This window comes from Triturus cristatus, chromosome 1_2 (assembly GCF_964204655.1).
Source record: "Triturus cristatus chromosome 1_2, aTriCri1.1, whole genome shotgun sequence".
Lineage (NCBI taxonomy): Eukaryota > Metazoa > Chordata > Amphibia > Caudata > Salamandridae > Triturus > Triturus cristatus.
This window is the reverse complement of record NC_140580.1, coordinates 141,825,205-141,851,630: the sequence shown is the minus strand read 5'-3', so window position 1 is coordinate 141,851,630 and position 26,426 is coordinate 141,825,205. Positions and strand designations below refer to the sequence as shown.

General features: G+C 47.1%; 1 protein-coding gene across 8 annotated transcripts in view; it reads right to left on the bottom strand.

Moving 5' to 3' along the window:
- CCDC186 (coiled-coil domain containing 186) overlaps positions 1-26,426 on the bottom strand; it is a 422,247-nt gene that overhangs the window by 313,223 nt on the left and 82,598 nt on the right. For all 8 annotated transcript variants that reach the window (XM_085603302.1, XM_085603297.1, XM_085603300.1 and 5 more), the window contains exon 3: positions 3,493-3,619. In XM_085603302.1, coding sequence (XP_085459428.1) covers positions 3,493-3,619 — 127 coding nt within the window. The remainder of the gene's footprint in view (positions 1-3,492; positions 3,620-26,426) is intronic.

The following is a 26,426-nucleotide window of genomic DNA, read 5'->3' as shown; positions in this document are numbered from 1 at the left end:
TAGAAACAACACTAGATATGGATACCCGTCATAGTGTGCAAGGTAGGGCTACACCTTCCCCGTGAATGTGTCCCAGTCCTAATATTCTAGCCAGTGATGTACAGGACGCACCTCTCATACTATAAGACTGGATCCTATTCATGTCATTCGTTAACAAAGCATGCCTCCAGAAGGCGCTCCTATCGGGGTGCTTTACACATATATATATATATATATATATATATATTATTTTTAGGTCTTCTACAAAAAATTCTTCACAGTTATCAAAACAGTACAAAACGAAAGATGCTTGGTTAGATCAAGTAGATGGGTGGTGCACATTGGGACTAGAAGAGAAGAAAACGGACGAGTCCTAAAAGTAGAGTGATTACAACCAAATTACTACCGTATACATATTTAACAACGGTTGACCAACCACACTGTCTAAGTCAGTGTGTTTTATGGGGGCTGCACTTCTAGTTTCATCATCTGTGCTTTAAAGAAGAGTTTAAAGAGCAGAAGGGACCTGAATCTCTGGAAGTCACGGGAGGGATATTGCTTTGTGAAGGGACTGAAGGTTAAAGAGAAAAGGATGCAAACAGTGATACCGAATGTGATGAGTCTGGAAAGTGGGAGAGTCTTTGAAGGGGTTTGAGGACTACTGTTCGTCTACACTGAACCCTGTCCTTGGTGTCAATGGAGACAGGTGGGTGGATGTTGGTGGAGGTTGCAGATGGTTTTAGTGACAAAGTCCATGACTTTGTCCATGACTTTGTTGAGATAAGAGTAGTATTTTGGGTATCTAATTTTGCAGCACAGAAGTGAGGTGGGACACACCTTTTGAATATTTAGCGTCTGGAACCTGATGGTGGTAGTAATAAAGGGCTCCACCTGAATGGAGAAATTAAACTGTACATCATTCTTGCAGATGGCAAGGGAGTAAGGGAATCATTATAAAGTTCATAATTTTCCTGGTGAACTGGGTTCCCTTATTTCCCAACCGGTACTTGTATTATTTATATTACTTGGAATAAAAATAAAGTACCTACATTTAAACTGACATGTTGCAAAAAAGAAGAGCTCTCCTTATATATGAATCCTTTATTTAAGATTCTCTGTATGAATAGAGTATGCTGGTTGCTCAAGAGAAGAGTGCAAGGTGCACAACTCTGTTCTCTTGTAAATGAGCAGGCTTTGTTGTAACACAACCGAGGAACCTGGTTTGGGTCAGCCCCAGGGCATCTTTAGATACTGTGTTTCAATTGTAACAATGTGTGTGGTTCACAATTGGTATCCAGGGGCCATATTACTACTGGACCCCAAGATTTACTACCACACAATTCCCTGTAGTGCTTGACTGTGTAGTGTAAGAGCAATCGAAGGCGCTTTCAAAGGGGGGTGATTTGAACTACAAAGCCAGAACTCCGCAAGCGGCCAAATACCTCTAAATAAATCAATATCTTGTAAGCACTTTCCTATTATTCGGTAAAGGTATAAATGTATTCAAGTACAGAAATATGTATTTAGGCCAAATGGAGAGCCAAAACCTGAAGTAAGCAGATTTGAAAGGAAGACGTGGTTGGAACCTGCTGGATTGCTCTTTTAGGGACACTGCATGCAAAATTCAAGGGAGGAATCTGACAAAATAAAAGTAAAAACTTTAAAGTTTCAACCTTTGCATTAAAATTATATTTTCGATGTTTGCATATGTTTTGTTTGTGAATTAAGTATTTCTTATTTTTTGTATTTATTTTACACTTGCTCCTTTATTTTTGTTTTCATTTTTCAGGTTCAGATCATAGAAATTGCTTTGGTAGATGTCCCTGTCCCCAGTACTTCACTGGGGGTGGGTCCTCAGAAGACGTATGGTTAAGAAACGTTGGTCTACTCTAGAGTCATGCAGGTGTCTATCACAACAATGGCAATGTATATCCAAATACTTAAGACATTTTCTGTTAATCTAGGTCAGCAAGGCAGCATAAAGAGGACTCATTTCACATTCCGAGAGGGAAATAGATTTATGATTGGTCGTATTGCCGAATATCATATACTGTAGTGTAGTTCCCATTTCCCTTATAGGCTCTGTGCATTGGAATAATATACACTATAGTTTTTGCATAGGACTAAGGTCAGTATGCTCCTATCGAGTACATTAAACTTAAATACTTGTGTGTAACAGCTAACTCAGAGGTCACTAGAAACTTCTCGAATGAACAAGAAGGGATTAGTTTCTGACAACCGCTTAAACATGACAACTTTGTTTCCCTTAGAATCGTAACGCTTCTCAGAACCGTGGAAACAATAGATAACAGCTTCACTCAGTCAATCGTGCATGCTTAGTTTCTTCAGAGTTACACAGAAATAGATAGACGGGGGTTTCAATAAAAGGGTTTATTGAACAGTCTTGTTTCTCGTGTAAGAGATGTGAGCTGTTACAATCATTAGACAGTAAGCAAGATACAATACGCACAGCGTAAGCAGTAAGAAGATATAATACAGCAATAGCATTGTCTTTTAGCTATGACATATATTCATATATACATACATAAATAACACAGGCTAAAAAGTGAATACTCGTCTGATGCTTCTAAATAATTCTACCCCAGTGTACCTAACCTAAATGTAGTACAAGGTAATAGTAGGTGCTGTTTTCTATAGTATGATATATACTAAGTTTATATGCCAAGAGTCCCTCTAGGTTCTTCTCAACTCCATACCTCAGAATGAGAGAGGTGGGAATCTCTTTCCGGGTCTCAAACTCTAACACCCGCGAAGGGAGTCAGAACACTGGAAGCTGGATTCTCTGCGAGCAGGGATGACAGCGTCTGGTCAGTGCATCAGACCGGGCTATGGTCTCTTCCGAACTTGCCGTGGCGAACCGTGCAGCCGAGCCGTGCCATGGTTTGCCATGGTAAGGGAAGGCATATTTATACCTGGAAGGTGCTTAGGAATGCTAGCATTGACGTAAAGTCGGGCAGAGGAAGAGGTCATGGATGAACCCCTAAGGAATAGTAGTTCATGCATAATAGATAAGTTCTTGGAGAAATCAATAATCCTAGCAAGGGAAAGTCCCGATGGCTTAAGGGTCTGGTTTCTAAGAACTCGTTGTGACGTGGGATGGACGGATGTAGGTGGCCATGACTGTATTCGGATAGCATGGCAAATGTCTAAATAAGAACTGGGATTCTATGCCTAAATAAGAGCAATGCGAATTGTGCCTATATAAGGACATGATTCAGGGAAACCTATATACGGATATCTAAATTGAAACACAACAATACAGAAATAGCATTTGACAAATATCATTTACAAAGAAATATCTCTCTATTGGGTGCAAGTTTACTACTATTAACTACAATGGGAAGCTATCTTTGGAGGCAAAATTCTGAAAACAGTCTTCTGGCACCAACCGTTCTAATCCAAGTGTTCATTTTTAGAACAATGGAAAATCATAATGCACCATTAAATAGACCCAATACTCATATTAAGCAATTAATTTCTGAAAATATTCACCTGTTTGTTAATGTTGAGATGTTGCTTTTCTGTCTCTGCTCGCTTTTTAAGTTCCTCCTTAAATTTGTCCTTTTCCGAACAGATTTCTAAAATAAGTTCTTGATGCTTTTTGTTTTCTTTAATCAGTCTGTGAGCAAAACCAAAGAAACATTACAGAAAATGTGCATATAAAACACAATTAACTCATGAATTGTCCATCCTTATTCTTGTCAGGATAACGTCCTGTTTGGGCAACTAAGCTATAAAGGTTGACATCTTTTTTTGGAAGGGAAACATCCTGCCTTAAAGGCGTGCTTCAAAAGACAACCACGTTTTGTTACCATATTAATACTCGAATTCCATAATAGCCATAGGCAAAATTACGCTTGTGAAATGGGCGAAATTGCCGATTTTGAAGTTCGGCAACATTTCACATTACAGAACTGTGCAATTTTTTCTAATTTTCTTTTTTACCCACAAGGGTTGGCACAGAAAATGTCTCGCGGGGACATTTTCTACTCAAACCTCTCTCTAGCCAGTATCACACAGGATTTTATTTTACAAGCCAAGGTTTTTTTTTTTTTTTTAAATTGACGGATGTACTGGCATTCCACATTTAAATTTGAAAGCGTAGTTTTGTAAAATTTTAATGGAATTCCACAAAACTTTGCAAGTAAACATGACTGTGTTTTCCATGTCTCTATGATCACAGCTTGAGTAGTTAGTTATGCTCCCTCTCGTTCCCACCTTCCACTTATGACAATGCAAGCCAGGTGCTCTGTTAAGTTCCTTTCGTTCCTTTATCACGGGCTGCATTAAAACAATGGGGATGGCACGAGTTCATTCATGAAGCGCTTGGTAGTCCACAAACAGTAGAACCCTAAGGAGTTCAAAGAATCAGAGTTCCACGTTCAAATAAGTTGTAAACTAAAAATCAGAAGTGCATAGTGCCAACATTGTCTGCATTATTTTGCAATGGATAGTAAAAAACAAATCTAACCAGCAAATACAAATCTGCAGACTAATCACTTTCTCTACTGAATGCAGGTACTAAGGCTAAATGAGCACAAATGATATTTGCACCATTGCCCATTATCTAAACAACCCTGCAGATATTTCATGCTATATATAGGTTTGTATTTCGACTAGGCAGGTTGGCAAAGCGACTTAACATTTATAACGCTTTCACAGAGTAACAAAGCTGCATGTGCTAGCAAAAGACTTGTATAACAAATATTGCCAAAATGGCATGCTGCTCTGTCTTCTGTATGCAAATTTGTCTGTGAGCACCTTCAGAAAGTGCAGCTCCCTCTTCTATTAGTTGCTCAAGAAGGATCACTCGTTACACGGGGAGAAGTATTCTAAACTACTTGGATAATGCAAGCAGACAAAGGGATAACCAACACCACTGAGGTGAGCTTTGGTGACCACCCTCGAGCACATTCTGAATGTGGCAATTAGTTTCCTCATGACCAAACCCAAGCATTAGCACTTAGTTGCAGCAGCAGGGCACAGCAGCGCTAATCAGAAGTGATTGCAATGTGTTAGACAATTAGGGGAAAAAATCACATCCATGGTCCTTTGTGGGGTGAGTAAGAGTGGGCTCTGGTTCAAGAGATCTCTGTGAAACCGTCAAGCAAACAAGTGTATACATCGCCTTTGCAAGAACAGAGTCATCTACAGAAGTGCAAGCTGCACCCCATTGTAGAGACCCTCGTCTCAAACCTACATTTTTCTTCCTCTTTGTATGCCTGGAGAATATAATCATGCATTAATGTTTTAGGGGGGTCAAGCCCTGTCCTTCCACTGACTTCCCTCCCTTTATAAAACAACTGGCATTCCTAGAAGTCACTAATACAAACCCCTCCCAGTAGACGAGTTCACCCCCCCTCCTCTCAACCTTTACCCACATGCGATCCTTTCCCATAAAACATTCCTGTGACAACAAGGTATGGTATATAAAAGGCAGCAGTTTATTAAACACATGGATCAAACATTTAGCAACTTATTGGTTGGCCACTCCTAAACATCCATGTCAATTTACATCCTGCATCATTTTCCATGCTTGTCGTTGTTTCTTTTGTCAGCACTGCTTTTTGATCGAGGTGTGATCACAGTTCCAGGCTTCCCTTGCTACTGATTTTGTAGCCGTCCGTTAGGAGCGGCCCGGGCTGCAAGTGCCGTTCTGCTTCCTCTGGACACTTGCTGGCCCCTCGCCTTCTCCTCCGGGTCCCTGGCATGTGGCAACCCAAGGACAAGACCCTGGTTGGCCAGCCAGACCTTAACTGTGGGCGCCCAATCTGGTGCTTTCCCATTTCACTGGCTTTTGGGTGGTTTCTGCCCCCAAGAGGCGTTCCCTATGGGTCCCTATGGGTCCGGCATTGCCTTCCCGGACAGTGTCCAAACCCCTCCCAGGGGGCGAGTTCACCCCCCTCCTCTCAGCCTTTATCCGCATGCGAACCTTTCCCATAAAACATTCCTGTGACAACAAGGTATGGTATACAAAACGCCGCAGTTTATTAAACACATGGATCAAACATTTCGCAACTTATTGGTTGGTCATTCATAAACATACATGTCAATTGACATCCTGCATCATTTTCCATGCTTGTCGTTGTTTCTTTTGTCAGCACTACTTTTTGATTGAGGTGCACCCTGTACAGGGCCAGAGTGTTCACAGTTACAGGCTTCCCTTGCAACCGATTTTGTGGTCATCCATTAGGACCGGCCCTGGGCTGCAAGTGCCGTTCCACTTCCCCTGGACCCTCGCTGGCCCCTCGCCTGCTCCTCAGTGCCTTGCCGTGTGACTTCCCAAGGACACTGTGTGAGCATCTCTTCTACTATGCCTCGGCTGTGTGCTTTCATTTTCTCACCCTGTGTCCCTGCCCTGAAGCATCCCAAGGGCATTGTGTGAGCAAGGTACTTCCCCTTTGGATCTTTTATTGGGTTTCTTCCGCGACACTGCTGACGGTTCTACGATCGGCAGCAGCTTGTTCCTTTGCCGCCTCCACTACCCTTGCTCAAGAGAAACCCAGTTGTTCTAGAACCCCTACTATGTTAAGTGTGAACATGTCCATGCCTACCCCGGTCAGGTGCACCCTATCCTCCAAGTGGTATCCTGGAGACCTCAGGTTGATCAGACCATGCCTTACAAAACCCCAGCTATATGCCCAGCATATTTTTGCCATGGTTATGTTCAGTTTGCATCTGGATTTTTCCACTGCCCCCTGGTCTATGGCCCCCCTCCATGTCCGGCATACTATCATCTCTGACCATAGTCTGTCTGTAGGGCTGGTCAATCTGGCTAGTGTTGCCAAGTCAGTGATAATCTTTTCCAGTAAGCCTCTCCTCCATTTAATGGCCACTAGGTTGTTACTCCCTAGGTGTACCACTACCGCTTTGGGCCCCTCTCCTTGCTGGTGTGCCCTCTGGACCACAGGGAGCAGCTGGTCACACTTCATCCTGGATTTACCCAGCCTAGTCACCTCCGTACTCCTGAGCCATAACCCTCTGAAATCTTGCCGTGTCGCCGCCCACCGTTATACCCGGGTTATGTACGAGTGCCCCATGATCCATACTTTCCTGCGACCCTCCTTTGGACCTAGAAGCGGGGGAGGAGGTAAAGCCAGGGATCAATAAACGGGGGGGCGTATATATCTTTTGAAGGCACTCGATGCCAAAGTCCCATCTCTTTGATTTGCTCAGACCCAAATGCCAGGCCCGCAGCCCCTATGTGGAAGGAGTGTGAGCCGAATTCCTTTGGGGCGAAACCCACCCTCCCCAGGGACTTCCGCATGACAGCTATGAATTGAAACCGGATGAGGTAAGACCCAAGCTTATGTGTAAATAGGGGCCCCTTTGAAGCCCCACCCAGCCCCATGTAGTCCCGGACTAAGCATACTGGGAAGCAAGACCTGTCTTTGATGCACTTGATCCTGCTGTACTTCCCTCTGCCTGTTAGTTCTGTCTTTGATCGGCGCAAATGAATTACCATGTGCCCCGCCCCCATCTGAAGGTCCGTTTTGTGCATGCATGCTGTTCCTACGTTTCCCTTTCCTGAAGCGACCAGTTCACTGATCCTGTGCGCCTCGAAGAAGGCCTCAGCGAATGCTGCCTTAAATAGCTTCAGCTCAAGATCCACGTTGCATACCTCTGCCAAGGTGCCCAGCGCCTGTTTTAGGACCAAGAAATCGATGGGCTTTCTTTCGTCTTTTGTTCTGGGCTGCAATCTACCCCAGCCCTTCAATGCCATTCTACAGAGGAAAGCCCTGTGGGATCCCTCCATGTTAGCAGCTTTGCGTAATGAGTGACTGCACTCAATTGTGCTTGTGCCCGTGACACGCTTTTCCCCTCCTGAAATGCCTAGTCAATAAATGCAGTCACTTCTTCTTGCCCAATGTCCTGCATCCCTTTGGCTCCTGTTATGTCCGTGAAGTTGTCTCAGCACTTACTATAGCGTTTATTTGTCTTGGGCGCCAGTGCGTCTCTATTAGTGTCCTCAGCCCTTGTCCACTAGCTCCCATATGCCCTCCGGTCCTGGTGTCACGACTTGATCCGCTTCTGGTGCCACCTCCCTGAACCTGCCCCACTGAAACCGAGAAATTGAAACAGCAATTGCATTCTCCAGCCCCGCGATGTGTCTCACCTTAGGCTATGTTTGCGTTTAGCTGACAGCTGACTAGCTTTCGCAGTAAACAGACGACTGCCAGGCATTTCGCTGTCCCTACGTTGACCGCCTGTACTACTGCATGATTGTCAGACCAAAGGATTATCTGCCTATTGGCCAGCCTTGGGCCCCATAAGGTGAATAACACTACTATGGGGAAAAGTTCTAGCAGTGTGATGTTGCTTGTTAGCACTTTGTGATGCCAGCTGTCTGGCCGTCTCTCTGCCACCCATGCGGTCCCCAGGATAGCCCCAAACCCATGGCCGCCTGCCTCATCTGTGTAGAGTTCCAGTTGCTCAGCCCGCACCCATGGTTAGCGCCACATGAGGGTCCCATTGAACTCGGCTAAGAAAGTGTCCCATTGCACCAGATCCTCTTTCACCCCTTGTGTCAAACGCACCCTGTGGTGTTTCATTGTTGATACACTATATGTTCAAGAGAGAGGGGGGACCAGGAGCAGGTTATGGTCCAGTGTCTGTGCTCCTAAAGTCAATCGTTACTTCAAAACGGGGGAGACACTGTTCCAGGTGAGGGGTGCAGCGTGTCACCCACTCACTCCGAGGAGTACTAGAGAGTGTTAAGAGAGTTCGAAAGGTGGTGTGCTAGGCCTAGAACCCACTTGTGAGAGGGAAGAGCAAGTCTTGCCTCTTGTTGCCCTCACACACCCCGAAGGATGTCATGCTTCATCATCGGGCGTTTGCTCCTCGTCGGGCCTGCGTTGCAATGCCCCACGGGTCCCCCGAAGTGTCACTATAGCGGAGATCTTTTGCAAAATGCCATATGATGCGTGCGGGTGTGAGTCCTATATGGAGGGTGAGTCAGTGCGTGCAAGGTTAAAACTGGCAAAGGGTTACCAAAGGACTATGTTTATTGTGACGGTACCCTTGTCAGAATAAAAAACCCGAAGGTTAACAGTTACCCCAATCGGCGCAATCTGCCTGGGTAACTAAGGGGGTCGACATGTTTCGCGCCCATGTGGTCATAATGATCCGTGGCGCTTCATCAGGACCAGAAGATCGAGTGTGGTGTGAATAGTGCACGTGAATTATAGGTGAAAGGGGTAAAGAACCCTCTGTGGAGTCAGAGCGGGCCTAACCTGTGAACCCTACAGATTGTCTGCAACTAAATAGTTGGATCGTTCCTGATGTGACCTAATATCGAACAGGAGAAATGCTCCAAGGGCTAATGGCGTCAGATGCCCGCACCTTACAGGGAATTTTGCTCTGGTGCCGGCTTACAAGCACCTACCCTGTCCGACGCCTGCCCGTATGTGACATACCCTTAGTCAGCCAAGCCAGGCATCTAGCGAAGGGGCGCCCCGCCGGGATTACTCTGGTGGCAAAATTCTATTTACCCAGCAGCTGCTTTACCTCTCTCAGAGTTGCTTTTTTCTTCTGCTGCATTTGGGAGATGATATGGCGCAGTTCCACCACCTTTTCTTCTGGCAAACAGCAAGTTCCGCCCAACGAATCCAGTTCTATTCCGAGGAAGGATAGCTTGGTGACTGGACCCTGTGTTTTGTCTGGTGCGAGTGGGACTCCCAACTATTCTGCCAGACCCGTAAATAGGCGGAGGTGTGCACACTCCTACGTTCCTGCTCTGCCAACGAATAGGAAATCATCTAAGTACTGGGCCCGCCCCCTTCTCAGGTGGCGTGTTCCCAGCTCTCACTCGAGGAAGCTACTAAACGCCGCAAAGTAAGCGCAGGATATGGCACATCCCATAGGTAGGCACTTGTCATAGTAGTATTTACCATCCAGTTGGAACCCTAACAAGTGATAACTGTCTGGGTGTACTGGGAGCAAGAGGAAGGCTGACTCAATGTCAGTTTTGGCCAGCAGTGACCCTTTCCCTGCCTGTTTGATTGGTGACACCGCATCGTCCAATGAGGAGTTCGCTACAGTGCAGTTTTCTTGCTCCAACCAGTCATTTACAGAATCCACATGCGGGTGCGATAGAAGGTGTATGAGCCGATATTTGCCTGCCTCCTTCTCGGGTACCACCCCTAGTGGTGAAACGATCAGGAGTGGGAGGGAAGTGAAAGGGCCAGCTACCCTACCTAGCTGGACCTCTTTGCCTACTTTCAGGATTGCTGCCTCTGGGTTATTCCGTATGGATTTTAAGTTGCAGCTAAGCTGCAGGGCCACGGGTCTTTTGCAGGGGATGGGGAACCCCCTCGTAAACCCCTCAGCCAACTGTTGTCTGTCTTTGAGTCTTGGGTAGTTGCTTAGCAGCATGATCAGCCTCCCTGCATTTATTGGAGTGGGCAGTGGCAGCACTTTGCCCACCCCCCAATTAGCACCTAGTACAGTCTCACTTTTTCTATTGCTTTTTGGCATTGCCCTTGTATCTGCTGTTACCTGTGCCTTGTGAATGCTTGCAATGCAACACAGGGTGGTTGCCACCGCAGGTCCCAGAGCTATGTTTGAAGCTGCAGGCGTTCCCCCATCTACATTACTTCCAGCATGCAGCCATCTGTGTCTTTCCTGCTTTCCCGCCTATCTGACTTTTGCCTCTGAATCCCTGTCCTTGCCCCTCATAATTTCCTTTAAACCTGAGGGACGAAAATTGGGTTCCCGGTTATCTAGCCCTTCCCTTGCGCTACCATGTGCATATTGAAGCCTTCCATTTCCTGATGGTCCCATTCTATTACTGGCCAGGTCTGCATTTTTTCCCTGAACCCTTTATCGTACCTGAGCCATGCTTCTCCCTGGTACTTTTGCTGTGCCTCGTGCACCTTTTGTTCATACAATATTAGGGCTGCCGCATTCGGAGGGGATTTCTCGATTAACACACAAGCCAAGGTCCCGAAGGCCCGAAACCAGTTCTCTATAGTTTTTTCTACTCTTGGCTTGCGCTTATCTCAACTATCTTCATCTTTTTTGTCCTGCGCGGTCAGGCCCAATCCTGCCTGGTGTACCTTCAGAAAGGAGAATAGGTCTATATACTCTTTAAGCCAAATGCTCTCATTGACTGTCAGCGGGATGAGGTTCGCTAGCCCAAGTACCCTGGTGGTTGTGGGTGGGTCACTAGGGGAGGGCAGCGCTTGCTGGCTTGCCTGCTGCACCCACCCCTCCCCTGTCTTGGCCGGGGCCCTCAAGTCCTGTCGCTTCTCCTGGACTGTTAGGGGGACACTTCGTGCCCACCATGCTCCTGGCTTCTCGCATTGTGCCTGCCTGTTCCGTTGGCCCTTTCCACTGTCCCATATTCTGAGTGGGCCCTTTGTCCTCCCACTTGCCCCCCTGTTCCTGCTTGGGTTACTCCACTGGTAGGGGCTCCTGGCCCAGGCAGGTCCACCATGGCACCCAGGCCCCTGGGTGCAGCGGTATTTGTCCCCATGCTTCGCCCCGGAACTCATTGTGACCCCCTTTTGGGTGTACTGCCCAAGGGGGCATTAGGGCCCAAGGCGTATGCATTACATAATTGTTTACCCCTAACTGTGTTCCAGAATTCGCTATCTAACCAGGCATTTTCTCATTGGTCCCATTCTTCCCCTGCACCCTGTTGCGCAACCTCCCCCTTCTGCCAGCACTTGGTTCTCACCATGGCTGCTGTCTCAACAGGATCTTGACCTGCTGCGTGGCTCCCTGGGGGCAGCTTAGTTGGCCACAGACCCCTCGTCGCCGCTGCTGCCAAACTCCGTGTCGGAGTCGCTCTCAGCTGATTGTGGCAGAGCCGCAATGCTCCTGGCCCCTCTCCCATCCCTTTGGCTTGGGCCCATTGATCCTCTCCCTTTGGCCACAGTGGGAGGTTGTTGGGCCTTCCTTTGTCCCCCTCCATACCCGGCTGAGACAGGGCCGCCGTTTTGGCTGCAGGCCCCTTCTTACCGGGCTTTGCTGTGGGCGCTGACAAAGGCACTGGTTTTTGTCTCTTCTTTGCGGGCCCCTCAATGTGGTCGTCCAACCATTGCTTGTCTTTCAGGGCCACCAAAGCCTATGCCTTTTGTAGTAGAACCTCCACGGCACCATCCAGTTCAGGACCATCCCCTTCCCTGGGCCTTCTTAGTTCCTTCTTTCCCCTCCGATCGACCACTTCACCCCCTGCACTCTCCCTGAAGCGAGCAGGCGCTCTTCTCTCGCTCTGAGCTGCACCGCGGCCTCTTGCTGCTCCGACGTTTCACCAACTGATCGATAGCTGTTGAATGCCCTCCCCACTTGTTTCAAATCAAATCCTTCAGTCCTTCACAAAGGGAGCAGGATTTGCTGCACTGCAAATGCCACAAGCATACAGTCCTCTAGCCCCCACGTCCCCTTGGGACCAATCCCGGGAAATGTTGAGCGGCGAGGCTACCACTGTAGAAATTGCCTCCAGTCAAGTTAAAGGCTGGCGATGAGCACAAGGCAAGCACGCCTCCTTCCGCCGGTCTCACTCGCTGCTGCCCGGGGAGTTCCTCTGATCACGTTTGAGGAGGCAGAGAACCCTATGCCTGCAGCCCCCCTTAGTCCCGCTTGCCACGTTTGGCGATCAGCTCCGCAGGCTCCAAAGAGGGGGGGGTCGTGCTCGACGTCTCTCGCTCAACCAGAACAGCCGTGTAGCGAGGCAGGTAGCAGCCGGTTTAGACCGGTTTCCCCCGGCCCCTACTGCTCCTGCTGGTCCTTCCACTCACCAGCCTTGCCGCTACACACCAGCCTTGCTGTCCATCCCGATGCCGCTAGCTCTGCCTCAGGATGTCCGGTAAGCCGGAGTCCCTGGACTTCTCTTTTCCTTCTCGGGCGCTCTTCCGTCTCTCCCAGCGACTCCTGGCGACGGCGACTTCCAGGCCTGGCGATGGCTTCCGTTGCGACCGGGGGGTTTCTTGTGCCTCAAGGGGTGAACCTACCCCCTTTTGCCCCCCGGATGCTTGTCTATCATGGCCCTGGTTGGCCAGCTAGACTTCAACTTGGGACGCCCAATCTGGCGTGTCCTCATTTTCGTGTGGTTTCCGCCCCGTTGCCTTCCCGGCCCGTGTTCATTTCGCTTCCTCAGTTGAGATGCTAGCGACCCACAGGTAAGGAGAAGTGGTGGGATAAAGTAACTCACATCCTGCAATAGCAAACGTGACAGGAAGTACTCTAGTGGAGCTATATAAAGGGATACAGAACCCCCTGCAGTACAGTATAAAGATAATGCAAGTCACTAAGGGGTTCTATAACTATATAGAGTAACAAGGCCGAAGGAAGAAATCCTTTATAAGGTTATGAAACTCCAAGGAGACTTGCAATATCCTTATTATGTAGGCCAGCGGGTACTTTATCTCAAATGCATGGTCACAGGGTCACCTTTCCCACAAACCACTTAAAACCTTGATGAGTAGCTCTTCTTTAAGAAAGAGATAGCATGTTTGCAAATATGAAGAATAAAAATATAACCTCTAGTGTAAAATTAAACACATCAAAAACCTGTTAAATATTTGTTACAAACAGATATTAGAAACAATTCAATACAAGTCAGTTTAAAAAAATTGCTGCAGTAGCGCGGAATGTATTGAAACAGGCAGAAAGGTTCTACCTTTTTTCTAAGGAGTGCAAAAAATAAACATTCTCTTTGCTTGTCATTGTAAGCTATTAAAACAGAGAAGAGAGAAAAGATTAGAACAGCTGCATTTCTTATGCTCAGTGACCGGCTAGCCTTTCACCTCGGCTGCTGGCTCTGGCAGCAGACATCAACTGTTATAACCTTATAATAGTCGAGTTCGGACTTCTTTTCTTTGAAATCGGTAACTTGGTGGGTTGCAAAAAAACAAACCTTAGCAAACCCATTGGATCTGGCTTTGACATGCTGGTACAGTGGTTACGTATTTTGTTTATTTATTTTCTTGCAAACTGTTGGATGTTGGACTTTCTGCACGGTCATTCCCAAATGTTTTGCCTTCACCCTCCCATTGTCTGTACCCATTTTTATTAGCTTTCAGGACTCGACCCACTTTAACATTGTAATGTAAATTGATACTTGTATAGCGCACTACTCACCCGCAAGGGTCTCAAGGCGCTTGTACGAATACCGCTGTGGAACCCATCCTGGCTTTCCCTGTGAGGCGTCCACTCCTGGGCACCCCCAAGGTGGAGGCCAGGCATCCTTAGCGTTGTGGGGGCCGTTGTGGAGATTAAGCAAGCTATTGCCCAGAGTTGCAGAGTGGGACTCCATGATTGGAATAGGCACCGAGGCGTGAATTATCAGGTCCGTGGAATTTTTAAGCCCAAGACCCGCCGAGGCGGGGAATTGAACCCTGGTCCCGGGCTAGACCTCTGCATCAGGGTCTGCCGCTCTAATCATTGACCCACACTTCTCCACATTGATAACCAGTGCTTGTGCTTTCGCCTTAAAACATGGTAGAATTGGCTTATAACCAATTGGCATATTTAATTTACTTGTAGATCCCTAGTAAAGAGGCACTTCCTATGCCCAGGGCCTGGGAGTTAAATGCTACTAGTAGGCCTGCGGCACTTATTGCGCAAACCACTTAAGTAGCCCTTTAAACAGGTCTCAAGTCTACCACTGTAGTCTTTGTATACAGTTTTAAACTGCCATTTCGACCTTTTGCCAGACCCAAACCGTCCTTTTAATACATGCAAATCACCCCTAGGGTCGGCCCTGAACAGCCCAGGGGCAAGGTGCAGTGTATTTAGTAGTAAAAAAAAAACCTCTTAAATTCATTGTTCACTACTTCAAGGCCTACCTCTCCTATAGGATAACATTGCAATTACCTTATTACATTTAATAAGTTGTAACTTCCAAATGGGAACAGGTACCCAGTTCATGTTTGGCGTTTTTGGAACTGAAAATAAAAATCCTCTCTTAAGGGAAAGTCGTTTTTTAAATTACAATTTCGAAAAAGCCACTTTTAGAAAGTTTGTATTTTCCTTCCTTTGTCATTTAGTGCCTGTGGCCTGCCACTGGATCAAATGACTGGGTGTAGTTGGCAGCTGGGCTTTGTGTTTTACTCCTACACAGCCACACACAATAGAGAGCTTAGATGTGCCTGGAAGGGCCTCACTGGCAGGAAAGGATGGCGGAGCTGGGCACAGCCATACTTACACCTTTCTCTACACAAAGGGCTGCATATCCCCTGCAGTTAGTCTGGAGCCAGGGCAAGGGAGGCAGAAAACCTGTGCACTTCAAAGGGAAACACCTAGAAGGTTCTCCCACTTCAAAGGAGGCACATGGTATAAATATTGGATTCCGGACACCAACTCTTCAGTACTCGCCTGGCTCTGTAAAGGCTCTGCCAGGAAGACGGACTGTTCTGCTGAAAGGACTGCCACTCTGTTGGACTGCTACCTTGCTGGATTGGTGCCCTGCTGTCCTCCTGCACTCCTGCCTGAGACAGCGGAATTGGGCCTGCAAGTGAACCAAGGGCTCGTCTACAGGCCACCTCTTCGGAGCAAAAGGGACCCAACAGCCTCCCAACCACATGAATCAATACACAGATCCAGCTGTAGGATGCCCCTGACCCCCAAGTGATGCCCCTCAGGTCCTGGGCCCTTGCACTGACCGCAGAGGTGCTGAATTTAAGTTTTTGGGACTGTGAACGGCACTGTTGGGGCCAAAACCTTGTCACTTGCGCAGCCCACCAACGTAAAGTTCCATCTACCAGACCCTTCACCCTACAACATTGACTGATGGTGGGAAGCGCCACCCCGAAGCTAGGGCCCGACCATTCGCAACAACAGAATTTTCGCTCTACAGCGATGACCGTCTATGACGCTAGGCCTGTTCTTTGTGTTACATTGCCAAACATCCACGAGACTTCCCTGCTCCTTCCTGCCTCTCTACCATGAACAGGACTCTTTGTGCTGGACCGAGAAGGTAACTTTTCAGGAGGACTAACCTGGTCCATGTATACGACCCACGCTCCATCGCAGTCGGCCCAAACTTGTGACTCTCTCCCAGATTTACATGATCAGATAGTGCAAAAAAAAAACAAAGTGCTATTTTCTCTTAAACCTTTAAAATTGCACTGCTCTGGATCTTTTAATTGGACTTTTGTCGTTTTAGTCTTGATTTATTTGAAAAAATGTTGCTCTATTTTTTCTACATCGGTGTGGGATTATTTTTTTCCATTTTCACTTGATTACTGTTTGAAGTGCTGCATAAAGAATTGAGACATTGCCTCCAAGTTTAGCCTGTGCCTCACCCTGACGAATTAGTAACTTTCCTTTGGTAACAGATTATCTAGTAGAGACCCAGTCTAGCCACAGATTCCTTAACATGTGAATTCTCCCCAGGCGTCAGACTGGATCCCCAAAAAATTCAGACTTTCCTTCTGCACGCCGGGCGGCGGTGTCATACGGCTCCGTGATGACATCGAATCCGGTTGTGACATCAGTGATGTCATTTAAGGAGGGTCTGCAAACTAATCCTACAAAAGCTCTCAAAAGAGAACCAGCTGGTCAAAATTGACCACAGACCAGTAGGGATTGAACGAAAAAGAGATTGGCTCTCCATAAAAACCGTTGCAATGACCACAAACAATGTAAATAAGAAACAACCCCACAGGCACAGAAAAACCAAAGCTTCAAGGGGAATAGGATAATACCCTGTTAGAAGACATCTTACAACAGTCAGACAATCGTAATTAACCCCCAAAGGGTAAGTGAGTCCTTGGACTAGAAGGGCCAAAGGCAAAGCGAATGTCATATAACAGACATTCTCGACATCAGTAAAGAAATATCTGCAGGAAATCTATCCTGATAATCCGAAAAAGAGAAGGGTTTCCAAAACCCATTCCCGTTAAAACGAAGATGAATAAACCCATTCATTGCAAGGTCGGGAAGATCAATCCAAGCTTGCAGACAGATGTAGTCCATCTCTAAAACAAAGAATTTTCTTTTTGGGACACCATGGCCACCCAAAGGTTAACACAATGCATAGAGTCCAGAAAGATGGAAATTAAACCAATACTAATCTGCTATAAATATTGATCAATTATATCCACATACATATATCCACTTTTCACACATACATATAGAGCTGAACCGAAAATTCATAGCTAAGAGAGAAGCAATCGGATCTCATAATGACGATGTTCTTTTTTTTTTTTAAAGAATGTTATATCCTTTTTACTACATATAGCAGAAATACATCTCAACATATGTAAATACAAATGTAACATACTTTTTTAAAACTCTGTATACACACAAGGATAAATGGAACTGAAAAAACAATCCCAAGGTACCATACAATAAAATATTAAGATAATGCTGCCTGTCAAAAGTATCTTAACATGCTGGTAATACCTAAAGGAAACCCCACATATAAATGAGCACTTGCCAGCAGCAATCAGACACCATACTTGGCCTAGAAGGTTAAGATGAAAAAAATAAACAAAGCCCCTGGAAAGAATCCAGAAAAGGGAACCCAGTTGGAGTAAATGTCCAAAAGGCATACGAGTCAAAATCCAATCTGACTGCAAGCCCAGACGTCGCCTTCCTCACGGAAACCTGGATGAACGCCTCCTCAGCACCCGACATCGCCATCGCCATCCCGGACGGATACAAGATCACCCGGAGGGACCGCGCCAACCAGAATGGAGGAGGCATCGCCATCGTCCACAAGAACACCATCCGCATCACGACCAACTCCGAAGACACCCTCACAGCTGCCGAACACCTGCACTTCCAGATCCACACCGACCCCAAGACCACCCTCAGAGGCACCCTCATCTACAGACCCCCGGGACCTCGCACACAATTCAGCGAAGACATCGCCGACTTCATCAGCCCGCACGCCCTCCCCTCCGCTGACTACATCCTCCTCGGGGACCTCAACTTCCACCTGGAGAACAACAACGACCGCAACACCACCACCCTGCTGGACAACCTCGCCAACCTCGGACTCAAGCAACTGGTGACCACCCCCACCCACTACGCCGGCCACACGCTCGACCCCGTCTTCTCCTCCAGCAAGGACATCACCTTCAGCCACGCCACCGGACTCCACTGGACAGACCACAGCTGCGTCCACTTCAGCTTCAGAAGGACCACGACTCACCACCACCCGCAACTGGTCCCCCGCAGAAGCTGGAACAAGATCACTGCCGACCAGCTCACCACATCCCTGAGCCAGAACCCCCCCACCAGATCAGCGAACCCCAACCAAGCCGCCAACAACTTCACGAAATGGATCAGCAACTGCGCAGACGACCTCGCTCCACTGAAGACCCCCCCCCGCCAGACCCGGCACCAAGAAAGCATCTTGGTTTACCGACGAACTCAAGAGCTCCAAGAAGAACTGCCGGGCCCTCGAGAAAGCCTGGCGCAGAGACCCAACTACAGACAACATGAGCACCCTCAAGCTCGCCACTCGAAGACATCACCAGCTGATCCACGCCACCAAGAAATCCGCATTCAAGGAACGACTGGACAACAACGCCCGCAACAGCAAGGAACTCTTCAACATCGTCAAAGAGCTCTCGAACCCCAGCGCCGGAAACAACGACATCACGCCCTCGCAAGACCTCTGCAACTCGCTCGCCTCGTTCTTCCACAGCAAGATCGCAGACATACACAACAGTTTCAGCACACAGCCAACGCACCCTACGACCGGAACAACGCCCCCCACCACCACCCTCCGCGCCTGGACCCCAGTCAACACCGAAGACACCATCCGCACGATGAACTCCATCCACTCAGGATCTCCAACCGACCCCTGCCCTCACCACGTCTTCAACAAGGCCGACTCCGTCATCGCACCCCACCTGCGGGACATCATCAACGCCTCCTTCGACACCGCCACCTTCCCAGAGAGCTGTAAGCACACCGAACTCAGCGCCCTACTGAAGAAACCATCAGCGGACCCCACCGACCTCAAAAACTACCGCCCCATCTCGCGCCTTCCTTTTCCGGCCAAAGTCATCAAGAAAACCGTCAACAGACAACTGGCCGCCTTCCTCGAGACGAACGGATCCCTCGACCACTCGCAGTCCGGCTTCCGGGCCAACCACAGCACCGAGACCGCCCTCATCGCAGCCACCGACGACATCCGAGCTTTGCTCGACAACGGGGAAACAACGACCCTCATCCTCCTGGACCTCTCCGCGGCGTTCGACACGGTCTGCCACCGCACCCAAGTGCAGCGCCTCAACAACATCGGTATCCAGGAGAAGGCACTGGAATGGATCATCTCCTTCCTCGCCGGAAGAACACAGAGTCCGCCTACCCCCGTTCAGATTCGAGGCCACCGAAGTCATCTGCGGCGTACCACAAGGATCATCACTCAGCCCCACCCTCTTCAACGTCTACATGAGCCCCCTCGCAGCCATCGCACGCTAACACAACCTCAACATCATCTCCTACGCCGACGACACCCAGCTGATCCTCTCCCTCACCAACGACCCCGCCACCGCCAGAACCAACCTACACGAAGGGATGAAAGACGTAGCCGAGTGGATGACGAACACCCGCCTTAAACTGAACTCAGATAAGACGGTAGTCCTCATCCTGGGATCATCACCCTCCGCCTGGGACGACTCCTGGTGGCCCCCTGCCCTTGGCAGCGCACCCAAACCAACAGACCACGCACGCAACCTGGGCTTCGTCCTGGACTCCTCCCTCTCCATGACCAGACAAGTCAACGCCGTACCCGCATCATGCTTCAACATCCTACGCATGCTACGTAAGATCTTCCGGTGGATCCCCACCGAAACCAGGAAGACGGTCACCCAGGCCCTCGTCACCAGCCGACTGGACTACGGCAACTCCCTCTACGCCGGAACCACAGCCAAACTCCAGAAACGACTCCAGCGCATCCAGAACGCCTCAGCACGCCTCATCCTGGACATTCCCCGACACAGCCACATCTCCGTACACCTGAGAAACCTGCACTGGCTCCCCGTCAGCAAGAGAATCACGTTCCGACTCCTCACCCACGCACACAAAGCTTTCCACAACCAAGGCCCAAGATACCTCAACGACCGCTTGACCTTCTACACTCCCACCCGCCAGCTTCGATCAACCAGCCACGCCCTCGCCGCTGTCCCCTGCATCCGAAGAGCCACAACAGGAGGAAGATCCTTCTCCTACCTGGCTGCCAAGACGTGGAACTCCCTCCCCATCCACCTCCGCCTGACCCAAGACCACCTCTCCTTCAGGAAGCAACTCAAGACCTGGCTGTTCGAGCAGTAGCGGACCCCCCTCCCCCAAGCGCCTTGAGACCCTCCGGGTGAGTAGCGCGCTATACAAATGCTTGATTGATTGATTGATTGAAGGCAAACAAGTACTCAACAAATGTATGTAGTTCTTTAAGAACACATTAAGCACTATATCATATGTTCACACTACGATCACTTGAAGGGCTGTAAGGTACAGAAAATAACAAATGCTTAATATAAATGTCCCCAAGCAGACAGAGAACAACCAACCTCCCGACAGGAACTGTTGTGAATATCAATAGTACAAATGCTAAAGAATATGGAAATATCCAGGATGTTCTTAAAGCGAAGAAGGATCAAAAGCAAACCTTCTCTTCTGATCAAACAGAAATCCTTCCAACCATGTAACACATGGCAGTAAACAGCCATAAAGTGAATGTTCAGACACAGCATCTCAGATAACCTTAGAAGCAGACCACACAGAACATGCATTTTCCAAAATTGAACAGAAGAATAAATATCACCTCCAAGATCGAAGGAAAACAAGATTTTAAGTATTCAGACGAATACAAATTAGACACTTTGAATTGCCAAAAGTAATGTTTCCCGCAAAAAGGAGCAAACTTCCATGGAACAAATTCCTATGTGCAGGTAAGAAACACATCATATAATAGAGCTGACGTGCCCCCCTCACCAGGAAGCATAACGTATAAATTATACAACACAAAGGCTGTCCGTGCACCACCTGAATTCAATGAAAAGTGCACTTCCCTAACTTGCGAAAAGGACTGCGTTGGAGAAACCAGAGACCAATATTACCCTGAAGTGGAAATTCAGAGTGTTCACAGAAAACAAGTATACATTCTGTTTACAAGTTCTCACAATTAGTATAGGTAATATGTCTCTATAAGAGAAACTGCAAGTGAGCAGTAATACATACCAGTAAACCAAACTGCTTCAAAAGAAGCATGTGAAAAGGTAAACTTCCTACCGGAAGACATCACCTGCAAATGACCTCTTGAGCATAAACCCTATTATCAGAGGAAAAAGAATACAATTCAAATAACCTTATACCACTTAAACTGTTACAGACAGTATTGAAACAATAACATCTGCACCCACAGAAACACCAATCAGGTATAATCAAAAGAGGGACATATCAATGCCCTTACACAAGCCCTTTGATAAAATAAACAACATCCATACAGCCCAAGTGTCAGGTCAAAATTAAAGAACATATACAGAAAAGGAGCAATTAAGACTCTGTAGCTCTCTTCCTATATCGCAAGTATCTCAATGCTGAATCGGCCTGAGCCCCAAAAAGATGGGTGCCATCAAAGGGCATATCGACTAAAGTCGCATGTACAGCCTCTGAAAAACCTGAAGCTCTTAACCATCCAGTAGTATCCATGCCACATCTGGTTATCAGCTTAGCTGCTTGCTTTCCATTTCTACTCATGTTTTCATTATCAGAACAGAGGTTATCCGGAAGCAATAGCAACATGATCTGCAAGGTATCCCACAAAGCATGGGAAAACCGCCCAAGAATACATGATGTGTTGGTGGACCTTAACGCAGACCTAGCAGTAGCGAAGATGTGTTCTTCCACATAAATCTTGATTCCTTATTTACCGGAGTTATAGGTGCAGAATCCACATCCTGTGAGGCGGTAGCAGCCTGAACTACCAGCCTACGAGTGGTAGGATGCCTTAGGAGACAAACTTGATCTCCTGGAGCAGGTTGAGGCCTACGAGATATAGCACGGTCCACCAAGACCCGGAATCAGCCTTGGCCTATGATCCTAACAATATGTCAAACAGGGCCTCACTGTATGGAAGAACAGGCTCTTCTCCGGACTGTCCTTGGTAAAGGACATCAATCAGAGGGCCAGTAGACTTCTCCACCGTAGGCAGTGACAAGTCTAAAACTGCAGCCACTCTCCTCAACACATCTGTAAAGGAGGCACTTTCTTCAGTAGCAACACTAGGAGGAGAAAGTAGCCCCGAGGCTGGTGAGGACTCCAGCCCACTAGCCTCACCAAGAGCAGATATCCAACTCGCCTCCACTTGAGACAAAATAACCTCAGAAATGGGCTGAAAGAGCACAGACCTTCTTCCATCACCCGTTAAAAGGTGACTCTCCAAGGTTTCTCCCTGAGAAGGAAGTGAAAATGTCACATTCTCCTCAGTTTGCTCTACCAACTCCAAACCAGACACCGATAGATGCCAAGAAGGAGACGTTTCGATGTCGATAGGAGGAGACTTGGATCATCGTTGCCGACGTCAATGTCGGAGTCAACTGATCGACCACAAACGCAGAAGGTGGACCACCCAAATGGTTGTGCACCAGCGCTGTAACAGAGTCAGCCAACGCTGGCTTGAAGACTCAAATGGCTGAACCGCCACCGAGGATGAATCCAATGGCGTGGTTCAACTCACCTCCTTTGGGCCCGTGGGCGCCCCAGTGAAAGGTGGAGGAGCAAAGATGAGGTGTAGAGTTAGAACGCTCCCTCATCTGGACCATCGATGCCCCAGCTCCTGGAAAGACACAGGGCGGAGTCGTGAGCGGCCTCTTTAACCGGCAAGCGTGAGGAGCTGTGGGAGACGGAGTCTCCACACGGCGAAGTCGAGGGGTGCCACGACTTCAAATGCCTGTGCTTACCCTTGGACGTTTCTGATGTAGGACGTCCTGGAGAATGGATCTGGCTCCTAGAATGGCCTCATGAACTGACCTCCACAGGAGAAGAACTAGGAGGACTGCCACAGACACGCCGCCAGACACTGCATACGGCGTTCCTTGAGCACCTACAGCTTCAGTCTCAGGCAGGAGCCGCAATCCTCGGAGTCGTAGTGTTCCCCCAAACACCACATACAAACGGTATGGGGGTCTGTAAACAACATCTGTTGAGTACAGGTCCCACAAGGCTTATAGCCCGAAGACATTGGAGAAAGGCACATTGTTCCCACCAACAAAAAGCTGTTGAAATAGGCCAGGAAAAAACGGCCTGAGGAACCGGTTCTCCGGATCTGCAAAGCAGCGCGGAAAATAAGAAACTGACGTCCGCAGGGGACTTGTATAGCTCCACTGACATTACAACTGGAGTCGCTGTCATCACAGGGCCGTAGGAAGCCGTACCCCGTCATACAGGAGTGCTACTGAAAAATTTCCGGATCTAGTCTGACGCCTGAAGAGAGTTCACAAGTTAAGGAATTAGCAGCTACATGTCTCTATTAGATAAGGATTGTGGCTGCAGCTTCAGTAGGGTTTCACCCACCTCAACCAGTAACCCAATTTCTCAAATAAACATGTGTCTCAAACACTAGAGAAAACAGACCGCCACATACATGTTTCCACCATATGGTTGTGATAAAAATGTTACATTTAGTAAATGTTCAATTAGGTGGCTGCTTTACTAACTTTTTTACGGTGGTGCTACTCATTTTACCTTTACTTCCTATGAAGGTGGCATGAAGAAATCATCATTCAAAGAATACTCAGATTGCAGGGAGGAGAAAGGAAATAAATCACCATCTAACTCGCCAGCTGAAGTGAAAGCAAAATAAATTGTTTAAAATAACACAAGAATACAGCTAAAAATACAGCTTGGAAGAGCTGTGTGACTGAAGCGAAAGTAAATATTTTTAAGCGGATGGGAACAAGGTGCACACGCTTTTTTATTCAATCACACAAGCTGCAGGAGCCAATAAGTAAATTGGGCTGATCCACTGCCCCATGCTGTATGCTGTGGTGAGCAGAAGAAAATTGGGCATAGTAATTTTAAAAGACCAATATATGACAACTACTCCAGGGTCACTTTTGTTTTGGCGCCCAGGACTATTTTCTGTCCCAGGCCGATTCTCCTACTGACCCCTCTATGTATGTACATTAGCACTAACAAAGCAGCCAGAAGCCAGACCGAAATAAAATATAAAATAAAAAATAAATAAATAAAACTGAACAGAAATTGGGCAAAATAGATTTGAGATTTCAAGGTTCCTGCAGCCACAAGTATAATCAAAGCAGACTCACTCAGCCTATAACGTCGATATGATGGGTGCCATTAAATAAGACACTAGCCGCAAATGTTATTGGTCTACTGTGCTACGACGTCATTTCAATTGGCAGAACTTGAAAATCAACTAAACAGTTATTTCAGTTTGATTCGAAGAACTGCACCCCCTTTTGTTCTGTTGGTCAGATGCCAAGAGAAAATAAAAGCATTGAAAAACAAATCGCTGGCGGTGTAACGCTTGATTGTGTCTATACTATGAGAGCCACGGCTGACCCACTCTTTTTACTTTGTAAGAAGACTGCAGACCACTTATTTGAAAGTCAGAAAATCGACTTGCCCATCGCGGAGTAAAGGACTTTACATCACACCCAAGGAGCAAAACACAAATTGTTCTAAAAAACGGAAATGTACAAACATGAGTATGCATAATGGATACCTTTACTTCCACTACCATATTCTATATAGCCATACACAAACAGACCAAGGAAAGACCCGATAAGGACAATGGTGCTGACCAGCAACAGCTGCCATTCTTAAAACTTAACAAAACAGCACAAGCACAACAAGGGTGACTGTGCCAGGACATGCAGATTCAGATTTTGGCCACATAGTTCAGTGAGTTATGTGTACCATGAAGTTTACAGGAAGAAACGTGGCACTCTTAGTTCAGTCTTTAATCATAAAGTATGGGATAAAAGGAGTTCACCAAACTATTGATGGTGCAAAACTGTCATTATGAACAGTAGAGTGGAGTAGTCACTGGAGGACAGTTGGGGAACCGCAAAGCGGCAAATGAGTCAGACTTATAAATGAACTCAAGTATTCAACAATATATAATTGTCACTGTAATAGAGTGCAGTAAGTAGAATGTGTAATAGGTAACGGTCTTAATGATTACGAAATATAATAATGTAAGCTATGTACCAATAAAAAGAATAATAAAAAAAAAAAAGAACAGTAGAAGATACAATTTGATATCATGAACCCAATGGAATGCAAATTGTCATTATGAACCTAAGCTTGGCGAGAAAGAATATCAGAATACATACCACCAGTCGACAAGGGGCTAACACACACAGCTGTTAAATTTAAGTGGCAAAAGGCTCTGAAAGTGGCAAAAACAACAGAGCAGGTATACTTGCCACACAGTATGAAATCAAACTGCATATGATCACCTAGTCCATCTCAACCTTACTTCCCTTAAGGATTTGTCTCCTACCAACTTGTCCCCAATCATTTATTCTGAGAACTTACCATGGTCTTGCACTCATGTAAAGCAGCTGCTCGTTCCCTAATACAACATGGAGTGGTTAGAAATGTCTCCTCATTCTCCATCTTACCGTCAGTTTCAGGGCTCTCAATGATCTAATGATCTCGGACATCACACAACAGGGTCTGTACTGGACAAACAAATCTCAGTGTGCTCCAGCTCTGCTCAAATAATCCACTGATGTTCTTAACGGTGTACCTTTTTCGATCCACAGCTAAAAAGTTCCACATTACAACTCCCCAAGAGTATATTTTTTTGATGTTCTAATTGTTTCTATCTGGCTGCAATCTGTATTTTGAAGTCATCTACTTTCTCTCGTGTAGTCAGCCGCCTAGAATGGATTTGAGAATTCTTAAAACATACTCTGGGTTCGCCAACATCAGGCAGCCCAGTGAATACATACCCCTTTGATTATCTGCACAATTTCCTTAAAAACCACTAGTATATTAATAATCTTCTTCGGCTTTGAATCCGTTCCAACACATATTTTCTCTCTAGAAAACACCACTTTGAGTTTATTTGGAGTCCGCCATCAGTGAGGTATGATAAAATACTGTATTTCCCAATGTTCCACATGTGTAATGCTTGTGGTGATGGCTATTCTGTGGCTCGAGGTCATTGGGTCGAGCTATTGGAAGAGGGGATTTAGGCCCATACTAGTGCTCACTGTTGCAGTGCTTTTTCAGCTGTCTCACATGCCTTACTCTGGGTATGTGTAGGATACTTGACTGGAATGGGACAAATAAGGTCTCTGCTTTGTCTTATGTTGTGTTGTTTACCCCTACTCCATGTCTTCATGTAAAAACCCATTTTTTTGTCTCTGCAGGTAACCTTTGTGCAATGCTCATTTCACATGAACACTGTAGTTCATTATTTCGAAAGACAAACACACTCAGTGAAGGATGAAAACTCTGATTAAAGCCATTCTCTCAGAACAGCT